General features: G+C 46.6%; 2 protein-coding genes across 2 annotated transcripts in view; both read left to right on the forward strand.

Moving 5' to 3' along the window:
• The window catches only part of LOC147084901 (cytohesin-2), a 552,369-nt gene that overhangs the window by 427,734 nt on the left and 111,852 nt on the right, over positions 1–12,783 (forward strand). The window lies entirely within an intron of this gene.
• Positions 1–12,783, forward strand: part of LOC147084905 (high affinity immunoglobulin epsilon receptor subunit alpha-like) — an 82,403-nt gene that overhangs the window by 14,123 nt on the left and 55,497 nt on the right. Inside the window, exons 3-4 of the mRNA XM_085979612.1 lie at positions 7,245–7,277; positions 11,841–12,143. Coding sequence (XP_085835738.1) covers positions 7,245–7,277; positions 11,841–12,143 — 336 coding nt within the window. The remainder of the gene's footprint in view (positions 1–7,244; positions 7,278–11,840; positions 12,144–12,783) is intronic.

The raw sequence follows: 12,783 nt of genomic DNA on the forward strand, positions 1-12,783 counted from the left end.
TTTATACGTTCTGCAAGATGGTGGTCCACCGCTGTTGGGACGTGAATGGATCAGGAAGATACGTTTGGACTGGCACTCCATTCAGGCACTGACGGTGACCAGTAAGAAAAAAAATGATGATGACATCATACCTGAACGATTAAAAGACATCTTGGCCAACGCCAAAGAAGTGTTCCAATAGGAACTAGGAACCTTGAAAGGCGTCACCGCCTCAATAAAAGTGGAAGATGCGGCAATTCCCAAGTTTTTTAAGGCAAGGCTGGTGCCATACGCAATTCGTCCAGCAGTCGAGGCAGAGCTGGAGAATTTGGAAAGGACAAACGTGTTATCCAAGATAGATTGGAGCGAGTGGGCAACACCCATCGTCCCGGTCATGAAGAAAACTTTGAATAATGATAAATCTGAAGAGCAGAGAAAAATTCGCATCTGTGGGGACTTCAAGGTGACTGTAAACCCGGTCCTTCACACGGTACAGTATCCTCTTCCGAGGATAGAAGATATTTTCGCCTCACTATCCGGAGGGAAACGTTTCACAAAAATTGACTTGGCACAGGCATATCTACAGATGGAGGTTGAGGAGGCCTCTAAAAAGTATCTCACAATAAACACACACAAAGGCCTGTACCAGTACAATCGACTGGTTTTCGGAATAGCATCAGCTCCAGCTATCTGGCAAAGAGCTATGGAGCAAGTCCTGCAAGGGATTCCTGGGACTCAATGCTACCTAGACGACATCCTTGTAACAGGAGAAAACGAAAACGAACACCTTGCCAATTTGGAGAAGGTGCTCACTAGGCTGAGAGAACGGGGCCTACGAGCAAACCGCCCCAAGTGTGAATTTTTCCAGAAACAAATATCATATTGTGGCCACATAATTAATGAAGAAGGGTTGCATAAGTCCCCTGAGAAAATTGAAGCTGTCATAAAAGCACCAGCACCTGAAAATGTCTCACAATTAAGGTCGTTCCTGGGATTGATAAATTACTATCATAAATTTTTACCGAACTTGTCAACTGTTCTGCACCCTCTTAACGAACTGCTACAAACAGGAGTAATTTGGGAATGGAGCGAGGACTGTAAACGCGCCTTCCATAAATGTAAAGGCTTGATCACATCCAAGGAAGTTTTGGCTCATTACAACCCATCACTGCCAATCAGACTGGCGTGCGATGCATCCCCTTACGGTGTAGGAGCGGTATTATCACATAGATTCCCTGATGGCTCAGAACGGCCAATAGCTTTTGCGTCACGCTCATTGAACTCAGCTGAGCGTAACTATGCCCAGATCGACAGGGAAGCACTCAGCCTGGTATGGGGAGTGAAGAAATTCAACCATTACCTACACGGACAAAAATTTACCTTGTTGACTGACCATCAACCCCTCGTCTCCATATTCAACCCTAAAAAGGGCGTTCCCATTATGACAGCACAAAGGCTACAGAGGTGGTCCCTTTTCCTAGGGGCACACCAATATGACATAGAATACAAAGGATCAAAACAGCATGGGAATGCTGACGGTTTATCGCGTCTACCGTTGCCAATGGTAGAAGAGGCACCTACAGGGGACCCAGTGGAAATGTTCCACTCTACCATAGTAGAATGTCTACCAGTAACAAATTCTGCCATTGAAAAGGAAACGAGAAATGACCCGACTCTCTCACGAGTCTATGATTTAACGGTGAAGGGATGGCCAGCACATGGCGAACCACTGTTGCCAGCATTCTCGCAAAGAAGGGAACAGCTGTCAGTGTGCCGAGGAACCTTGATGTGTGGATCCAGAGTGGTGATTCCACCCAAACTCCAGGATAAAGTTCGAAAGGAGCTTCACGAGGGGCATCTGGGTGGAGTGAAAATGAAGAACCTAGCCAGAGCATTTGTGTGGTGGCCAGGTATCGATGGAGACATCGAAGAAATGACCAAGGGCTGTCTAGGATGCCAGAAGGTCCAAAACGCCCCACCACAAGCCCCTCTACATCCATGGGAGTGGCCCTCATCTCCATGGCAAAGGGTACACATCGACTTTGCTGGTCCATTTATGGACTCAATGTTCTTAATCGCGGTTGATGCACACTCCAAGTGGCTGGAGGTAATAAAGATGTCCTCCACCACCACGGAAAAAACCATCACAGTATTAAGGACCATATTTGCCAGGAATGGGCTGCCTGAACAGATCTGTTCTGATAATGGACCACAATTTGTGTCCGAAGAATTCAGGAAGTTCTTAAAAAACAATGGGGTTAAGCATTATACGTCCGCCCCATACCATCCCGCCACCAATGGGTTGGCTGAAAGGTTTGTCCAGACCTTCAAGAAGGCCATAAAGGCCATGGGTAATGAAGACATAAATCTGCAACATAAGGTAGATAACTTCTTGTTTGCATACAGGAATTCAACACATATGGTTACAAACCAGACTCCCGCCATGATGTTTTTCAATAGAAGACTAAGATGCCGGCTGGATTTGATCAAGCCAAACATCAGAAGGGACGTAGAGAACCGGCAATTTCAAGGCATGAATGAAAGGCCAACTAGAACCTTCCAGATAGGTCAACAAGTTTTGGCCCGGGACTACCGTACCGAGAAATGGCAGCCTGGAACTATTTGCACATGACTAGGACTGCTGATGTATACCGTGGACATTGGAGAAAGCATAATAAGGCGCCATGCTGACCAGATCATAGAGTCATCCGAAAAGGGACAACCTACACCACAACTCTATACACCTGATGATGAAGCAGAGATACCCATAGTCTCTACCTCCGATCCGGTGATGCTAGAACCAGATGAACCCGACACTGGCATTCCAACCGAATCGACTTTGCCAAAAGAAACTACTACACCACCGAAAACTACTACACCACCGAAAACTACGACACCACCGAGGCGTTATCCGGACCGAGTCAGGAAGCCTCCAGAGAGACTGACTTATAATTGATTAACTGCAGCAATATGAAGGTTATTGTTCTTGTAAACATGTTAAATAACAATTACTTAAAATGTTATGTACTGGTTGTCTAAAAAGGGAGGAATTGTGGTGTATGTACCTTTAAGAACCCCTGTGTACTGTAATGCCGGTAGTGGCCACTCGGGCTATATAAGCCTGTATAGTGTCTTGTATCTGTTAGTTCACCTCCAGACTTTGTCCAGTAAACACCTGTTAACCAACTCCTGCATTCCGTGTCTCCATTAACACACGGATACAACAAGGAGGACATAAAAAACCTGCAAGGGGACATAGACAGGCTAAGTAAGTGGGCAGAGATTTGGCAGATGGAATACAATACTGGAAAGTGTGAGGTTATACACTTTGGCAGGAAAAATCGTAGAGCAAGTTATTATCTTAATGGCAAGAAACTGGAAAGTACTGAAGTACAAAGGGATCTGGGGGTCCTGGTGCACGAAACTCAAAAGGTTAGTATGCAGGTGCAGCAAGTGATTAAGAAGGCCAATGGAATGTTGGCTTTCATTGCTAGGGGGATAGAATATAAAAATAGGGAGGTATTGCTTCAGTTGTACAAGGTATTGGTGAGACCGCACCTGGAATACTGCATACAGTTTTGGTGTCCATACTTAAGAAAGGACATACTTGCCCTCGAGTCAGTACAAAGAAGGTTCACTCGGTTAATCCCGGGGATGAGGGGATGGACATATGAGGAGAGGTTGAGTAGATTGGGACTCTACTCATTGGAGTTCAGAAGAATGAGAGGCGATCTTATTGAAACATATAAGATTGTGAAGGGGTTGGATCGGGTGGATGCGGGGAGGATGTTCCCGATGATGGGTGAAACTAGAACTAGGGGGCATAGTCTTAGAATAAGGGGCTGCTCTTTCAAAACTGAGATGAGGAGGAACTACTTCACTCAGAGAGTGGTAGGTCCATGGAATATGCTGCCCCAAAAAGCTGTAGAAGCTACATCATTACATAAATTTAAAACAGAAATAGACAGTTTCCTAGAAGTAAAGGGAATTAAGGGTTACGGGGAGCGGGCAAGAATTTGGACACGAGTCTAGGTTCGGATCGGTCATGGCCCTGTGGGTAGCGGAGCGGGCCCAGGGGCCGTGTAGCCTGATCCTGCTCCTATTTCGTGTGTCTAATTCTGTTAGATTCAGGAGATGGTTCTGTGATAGTGGATTGGCGGTTAGGATCAGATCAGCCATGATCTTATTGAATGGCGGAGCAGGCTCGAGGGGCCGATTGGCCTACTCCTGCTCCTATTTCTTAAGTTCTTATGTTCTTATGTTCAAAGTAGTCAGAGTTGGGGTTTATTCTCCACGCAAGCAGTAGTCCTAATCCCGTGACCCATTCCTGGCCATTCCCTTTATCTCCGTTTCCTTCAACCATCTACCCAACCCATTCCTTAAATGGTGAAAGGTTGGGGAATGCAGATGCTCAAAGGGACCTGGGTGTCCTTGTACATGAGTCACTGAAAGTGAGTGTGCAGGTGCAACAAGCCATTAGGAAGGCAAGTGGTCTGTTGGCCTTCATTACAAGAGGATTTGAGTACAGGAGTAAAGAAGTCTTACTCCAATTATATAGGGCCTTGGTGAGACCACACCTGGAGTACAGTGTACAATTTTGGTCTCCTTACCTAAGGAAGGATATACTTGCCATAGAGGGAGTGCAGCGAAGGTTCACGAGATTGATTCCTGGGAAGGCGGGACTGTCGTATGAGAAGAGATTGAGTAAACTAGGCCTGTATTTACTTGAATTCAGAAGAATGAGAGGGGATCTCATTGAAGCATACAAAATTATTACAGGGTTTGATAGGGTGGATGCTGGGAGAATGTTTCCCTTGGCTGGGGAGCCTAGAACCAGGGGCCACAGCCTCAGGATAAAGGGTAGGCCATTCAGGACTGAGATGAGAAGACATTTCTTCACACAGAGGGTGGTGAATCTTTGGAATTCTCTACCCCAGAGGGCTGTGGAGGCTCAGTCATTGGGTATATTCAAAACAGTAGTCGATAGATTTCTGACTAGTGAAGGCATCAAGGGATATGGCGATAGGGCCAGTGAATGGAGTTGGGGCAGAAGATCAGCCATGATCTCATTGAATGGTGGAGCAGGCTCGAAGGGCCGAATGGCCTACTCCTGCTCCTATTTCTTATGTTCTTATGTACCCACGGTCTCTGCTACTAATTCCGATCGTGCATTCCATCTCCTCACAATCCTCCATCTAAAAACGCGTCCCCTGCTCAGTCCTAAATCTCATAATTGACCTTATTTAACACAGAAACATAGAAGGTAGGAGCAGGAGTAGCTCATTCGGCCCCTCGAGCCTGCTCCGCCATTCACCGAGATCATGGCTGATCATCCAAATTCAGTACCCTGTCCCTGCCTTCTCCCCATATCCCTTGATCCCTTTAGCCTTAAGAAATATATCTAACTCCTTCTTGAATATATTTAATGAATTGGCCTCTACTGCCTTCTATGGTAGAGAATTCCACAGGTTCACCACTCTCTGGGTGAAGAAATTCCTCCTCATCTCTGTCCTAAATGGCTTACCCCTTATCCTTAGACTGTGACCCCTGGTTCTGGACTCCCCCGTCATCGGGAACACCCTTCCTGCATCTAGTCTGTCTAGTCCTGTTAGAATTTTATAAGTTTCAATGAGATCCCCTCTCATTCTTCTAAACTCCAGCGAGTATAAGCCCAATCGACCCAATCTCTCCTCATACGTCATTCCTGCCATCCCAGGTATCATGCCTCCTTGTTCTAGACCTCTCAGGAATGGGTGCTGCCTGTTTCTGTCTACTCCGCCCCAACCCTCGCTAATTTTAGGAAGAGACGGACACTCAGCGAACATAAGTGGTCCCAGAACTGATCCCTGAGGAACGCGAATACCCGACTTCTGAAAGCGCTGAGAAACTGCTCTTAATCCTTCATTTGTTTCCTCACTTCTGACCAATTTCCTACCCTCATTCTAACTCCATACACCTTAATGGAGGAAGCTATTCAGCCGCTCGAGCCTGTTCCGCCATTCAATTAGACCGTGGGTGATCTGTACCTTAACTCCATCTACCTGCCTTGGTTCTGTAACCCTTAATACCCCGTTGCCTAACAAAAATCTATCAATCTCCACTTATGTGGGCAGCGAGTTCCAGGTCCTCACCACTTGCTGTGTAAAAAAGATTTTCCTCACATCCCCCTGTATCTCTTGCCCAAAACCTTAAATCTGTGTCCCCTAGTCCTTGTACCATCAACTAGTGGGAACAGCCTTTCCCCGTCTAGCTTATCCAAACCGTCATAATCTTGTACACCTCTATCGAATCGTCCCCTCAACCTCCTTTGCTCTAATGAAAACAAATCCAGCTTCTCCAACCTGTCCTTGTAGCTAAGATCCTCCATCCCCAGAACCATTCTGGTAAATCTCCTCTGCACCCTCTCAAGGGCCTTCACATCCTTCCTAAAGTGTGGTGACCAGAACTGGACGCAATACTCCAGTTCTGACCTAACCAGCACTTTATAAAGGTTCAGCATAACTTCTCTACTTTTGCAATTCTAATTCTAACAGGACTAGACAGACTGGATGCTGGAAGGATGTTCCCGATGGCCGGGGAGTCCAGAACCAGGGGTCACAGTCTAAGGATAAGGGGTAAGCCATTTAGGACTGAGATGAGGAGGAATTTCTTCACCCAGAGAGTGGTGAACCTGTGGAATTCTCTACCACAGAAGGAAGTTGAGGCCAATTCATTAAATATACTCAAGAAGGAGTTGGATAAATTTCTTAAGGCTAAAGGGATCAAGGGATATGGGGAGAAGGCAGGGACAGGGTACTGAATTTGGATGATCAGCCATGATCTCATTGAATGGCGGAGCGGGCTCGAGGGGCCGAATGGCCTACTCCTGCTCCTATCTTCTATGTTTCTATGTACTCAATACCTCTATTTATGAAGCCCAAGATCCCATAGGCTTTGTTAACCACTCTCTCAATATGTCCCGCCACCTCCAGGGACCTATGCACATTAACTCCCAGGCCCCTCTGTCCCTGCACGCTCTTTAAAACTGTGCCATTAAGTGTATATTGCCTCTCCCTGTTCCTTCTCATAGCTCCCGAAATTTTTCCTCTTTAAGTATTTCTCCAATTCCCCTTTTGAAAGTTACTAATGAATCTGCTTCCACCGCCCTTTCAGGCAGCGCGTTCCAGATCACAACAACTCGCTGCGTAAAGAAAAATGATTTTGTACGCTATTCTCTAACGGACCTCTTCTCTGTTTTGTTCCCCTATCTCTGTGTTCCGTTCCAGTATCCTCGCTTGATGGCAGCAATGAACAAATCGGTGAGTATCTCACATTCAAATAATGTCTCGGGTCAATGAATAACTGTGTTCAAGAATGAGAGGAATTAACAACGGTGGTGAATGACAAACTCAGAACGACAGAGATCCGGTAATTCTGGTCAAATTATACTGGATATTATTGCTCCGAGATGATGTAGCAGATTATCAACTCCACAGTGGCAAATGGAATTTAACCCTGAAAAATGTGAGGCGATGTATTTTGGAGGGACGAACAAGGCAAGGGAATACACGATGAATGGTAGGATCCCTAGGAAGGACAGAGGATCAGAGGGGCCTTGGTGTGCATGTACATAGATCCCTGAAGGCAGCAGGACAGGTAGATAAGGTGGTTAAGAAGGCATATGGGATACTTGCCTTCATTAGCTGAGGCTTAGAATATAAGAGCAGGGAGGCTATGATGGAGCTGTACAAAATGCTAGTTAGGCCACAGCTGGAATACTGTGTGCAGTTCTGGTCGCCACACTATAGGAAGGATGTGATTGCATTGGAGAGGGTGCAGAGGAGATTCACCAGGATGTTACCTGGGCTGGAGCACTTCAGCTATGAAGAAAGACTGGACAGGCTGGGGTTGTTTTCCTTGGAGCAGAGAAGGCTGAGGGGGGGCCTGATTGAGGTGTACAAAATTATGAGGGGCACAGATCGGGTAGATAGAAAGGGACTTTTCCCCTTAGTAGAGGGGCCAATAACCAGGGGGCATAGTTTCAAGGTAAGGGGCAGGAGGTTTAGAGGGGATTTGAGGAAAAACTTTTTCACCCAGAGGGTGGTTGGAATGTGGAACTCACTGCCTGAAAGGGTGGTAGAGGCAGGAACCCTCACCATTCAAGAAGCATTCAGATGAGAACTTGAAACGCCATAGCATACAAGGCTATGGACCAAGTGCTGGAAAATGGGATTAGAATAGACAGGGCTTGATGGCCGGCGTGGACACGATGGGCCGAAGGGCCTCTCTCTGTGCTGTATAACTCTATGACTCTATATTATTCGGTTATTCCTAAAGCGATATAAAACATTAATAATTACTCATAATCATTTATAGCTTTAAGTGCTAATTTTCAAGAGTCAACAGTGTAAGGGGTCTTTTTAACGAGCTTGTGGTGTGCGAGATCGATTCTTGATTTCACACTGCTCGTGAGCGGTTTCGAAGCGCTCCCCCCTCACTGATTCTAGACACTGGACTTATTGCCAGACTACCTTGATGTGTTGGCCCAACTTGTGACTCGGAAGACAAATGGATCAGGTGAGACAAGGTAAGTTTTAAAATTAATGGTTTCTTTATTTATAAGGAGAATAAAAACACAGGGAACAAAGAAACAACACAGACAAAATCATTAACACGCCTCCCAATGGGAACTAAAATTGAACACACAAGAATTACTTTGACTATCTTAAAATACATCAATTCATTAGCTGCGGTATAATAAAATGGGGGTGGGGAAAGCGCGCGGTACAACGAAGGATAAATAACACTCCCGATTACAAAGCCCTTAATATTAAAACCCTCCCATCTCTAAAGTATCCCTCTACTAGGTCAGCTAGGTGGAGTTGGGCCTCTATGCTCACCAGGGTTTTAAAACTGTCCTCGACCTTGGTGCTCCTGTAGCTTCCGGGATTCCCGATTGATCTTCCTTCTGGGACGGGCTCCTGAACCTGCTCTCCTGCTCGAACTTGTAGAACCTCCGTGCTCCTCGATCCGTAATCGAACCTCCTAATCGGACCTCTCCACTCGAACCGTTCAACTTAACCGTAACCTCTCGTTGTTCTCTGCCACCGATCGTACCTTCTGCCCGTCGATTTTCCCCCAACAGTTATACTGTTTCCTTGCCCTTATCCTTTGCGCCAAATCAGAGGTTTTCTTTTGTCAAAGTTTTGGGCCGGCTACTTTGACAAAAGCTGGCACTTTAGTTTAACGACTTTAATCGTGGCCGAAACCAAACTGATGGGTTATGTCCCGTGTCCCGCTGAGTTTGATGCAGATAATGGGTCTTGTCTGTGCGCTGTGATTTCAGTGATGGGTTTACCTTTATCTGGCGATTAACATGACCTTTTCAAGTGCAAGTCCTTTGTTTTTGACTTCGTTACTGCTGCTACCTTTATTACCATATCAATTGCAGTCAGTCTGGAATTTTCCAATCGGTGGTGACTCAGGTTTCTTTAAGGTATTGCAGTGGTATGTCCTTCTGAAATGAGTCATGTGATCTGCCGACTCCATCTTGTGCTCTTAAAAATGTGGCCATTTCAGGGGTTTTAAAATGTAGGCTGTATTTTCCTGGATTTTGCGAATCCTACAACAGTGAAATAAATAAAGGAAACATTTACAGGACTGATTGGACCGATCTCTCAAAAGCTGACATAGGCATGATGGGCCGAAGGTCCCCCTCCTGCGCTGTATCATATCGTGGCCGCTGTTTTATTGAATTGAATAAAGCAGGCGCCATTTCTGCCAGTTGTTGATGATTCTGCCATTTCCATTGACACCTCTTCTAGACCCATCTTTTGTATCTTCACTCGTCCCATTACCAATTCCTCTCGCCTCGCACCATCACCCTTATTGTCATTCAACCTCTCCTGCCGTCCACCCGATCACAGACCCTCCCTTCTGTTCTTTCATAGAATCGCAGAAAGTTTCAGCACGGAAGGAGGCCATTCGGCCCATCGTTTCTGTGCCGGCCGACAAGGAGCTCTCCAGCCGAATCCCACTCTCCAGCTCTCGGTCCGTAGCCCTGTGGGTTACGGCACTTCAAGTGCATATCCAAGTACTTTTTTAATGTGATGAGGGTTCCTGCCTCTACCACCCTTTCAGGCAGTGAGTTCCAGACCCCCACCACCCTCTGGGTGAAGAAATTTCCCCTCAAATCCCCTCTAAACCTTCTCCCAATTACTTTAAATCTATGCCCCCTGGTTATTGACCCTTCTGCTAAGGGAAATAGGTCCTTCCCATCCACTCTATCGAGGCTTCTCCTAATTGTATACACCTCAATTAGATCTCCCCTCAGCCTCCTCTGTTCCAAGGAAAACAACCCCAGCCTATCCAGTCTTTCCTCGTAGCTAACATTCCCCAGCCCAGGCAACATCCTGGTAGATCTCCTCTGCACCCTCTCTAGTGCAATCACATCCTTCCTGTAATGTGGTGACCAGAACTGCACCCAGTACTCTAGCTGCGGCCTAATTAGTGTTTTATACAGTTCTAGCATAACCCCCCCCTGCTCTTGTATTCTATGCCTCGGCTAATAAAGGCAAGTATCCTGCATGCCTTCTTAACCGCCTTATCTACCTGTCCTGCTACCTTCAGGGATCTGGGGAGATAGAAACATAGAAACACAGAAGATAGGAGCAGGAGTTGGCCATTCGGCCCCTCGAGCCTGCTCCGCCATTTAATGAGATCATGGCTGATCATCCAAATTCAGTACCCTGTCCCTGCCTTCTCTCCATATCCCTTGATCCCTTTAGCCTTAAGAAATATATCCAACTCCTTCTTGAATATATTTAATGAATTGGCCTCAACTGCCTTCTGTGGTAGAGAATTCCACAGGTTCACCACTCTCTGGGTGAAGAAATTCCTCCTCATCTCTGTCCTAAATGGCTTACCCCTTATCCTTAGACTGTGACCCCTGGTTCTGGACTCCCCCACCATCGGGAACATCCTTCCTGCATCTAGTCTGTCCAAGCCTGGCAGAATTTTATAGGTTTCAATGAGATCCCCTCTCATTCTTCTAAACTCCAGCGAGTATAAGCCCAATCGTCCCAATCTCTCCTCATACGTCATTCCTGCCATCCCAGGTATCAGTCTGGTGAATCTTCGCTGCACTCCCTCCATGGCAAGAACATCCTTCCTCAGATAAGGCGACCAAAACTGCTCACGATACTCAAGATGTGGTCTCACCAAGGCCCTGTACAACTGCAGCAAGACATCCTTGTTCCTGTACTCGAATCCTCTCGCTACGAAGGCCAACATACCATTTGCCTTCTTAACCGCCTGCTGCACCTGCATGCTTACCTTCAGAGACTGGTGCACAAGGACACCCAGGTCTCGTTGCACTTCCCCTTCTCCCAATCTATTGCCATTCAGATAATAATCTGCCTTCCTGATTTTGCCACCAAAGTGGATAACATCGCATTTATCCACATTATACTGCATCTGCCATGCATCTGCCCAATCACCCAACCTGTCCAAATCATCCTGGAGTTTCTCGGCATCCTCCTCACAGCACACACGCCCACCCAGCTTTGTGTCGTCTGCAAACTTGGAGATATTACATCTAGTTCCCTCGTTTAGATCATTAATATATATTGTGAATAGCTGGGGTCCAAGGACCGATCCCTGCGGTACCCCACTAGTCACTGCCTGTCACATCTCTAACTTTTTCCAGTTCTGACGAAGGGTCATCGACCTGAAACATTGCCTCTGTTCCGCTCTCCCTCCGCGGATGCTGCCTGGCCTGCTGAGTATTTACAACATTTACCGTTTATTTCGAAATATGACGCCTGCTCAAGATCAGTTGGATCAAGCCCAACGTGTCTGATATCTGTTTTTTTATTCTTCAGCTCCCTTAGACAAGCCCACCCTGTCTCTGGATTCTCCATGGGATGTTATTCTACCGGGCGAAGAGCATTCGCTCACCTGTCATTTCCATCACACCAGCTGCAATGTTGAGTTCCAGAGAGTTAATGAAAGTGGGAACATTGGATATATTAGTGAAGTAAGCTACACCGCCAATGTTAAGGTTGTTGAAGACAAAACGTTTAACGGTCGCATCGACTACACCTGTCAATATAGAAAATACTTCGAGGATTTCAACACGTGGTCAGACTCACCACACAGTGAGCCCGTGGCGTTAACTGTAAGAGGTAAGGAAGCTGCACCCCCATTCTCAGCGGCCAAGTAACACTAACAACCATGGAATGATATGGCACAGGAGGAGGCCACTCGGACAACCGTGCCTGCGCCGTCTCTCTGGTCGAGCTCTCCCATTAGTCCCGCTCCCCCTCGCTCGTTCCCCGTAGCCCTGATATTTCTTCCTTTGCAAGTATTTCTCCAATTCCCCTTTCGAAAGTTACTATTGAATCTGCTTCCACCGCCCTTTCAGGCAGCGCGTTCCAGATCACAACAACTCGCTGCGTAAAGAAATGTTTCCTCATCTCCCCTCTGGTTCTTTTGCCGATTATCTTCAATCTGTGTCCTCTGGTTACCGACCCTCCTGCCACTGGAAACACTTTATCCATATATACTCTATCAAAATCCCTTATAATCTTTAGTATCTCTATTCAATCTCCCCTTAACCTTCTCTGCTCTAAGGAGAACAATCCCAGCTTCTCCAGTCTCTCCACATCACTGAAGTCTCTCATCCCTGGTACCATTCTGGTCAATCTCCCCCTTAACCTTCTCTGCTCTAAGGAGAACAATCCCAGCTTCTCCAGTCTCTCCACATCACTGAAGTCCCTCATCCCTGGGCCCATTCTGGTCAATCTCCCCTTAACCTTCTCTGCT

The sequence above is a fragment of the Somniosus microcephalus genome, unplaced genomic scaffold, assembly GCF_052327205.1.
Source record: "Somniosus microcephalus isolate GS21.2 unplaced genomic scaffold, FLI_Smic_1.0 unresolved_chr9, whole genome shotgun sequence".
Taxonomy (NCBI): domain Eukaryota; kingdom Metazoa; phylum Chordata; class Chondrichthyes; order Squaliformes; family Somniosidae; genus Somniosus; species Somniosus microcephalus.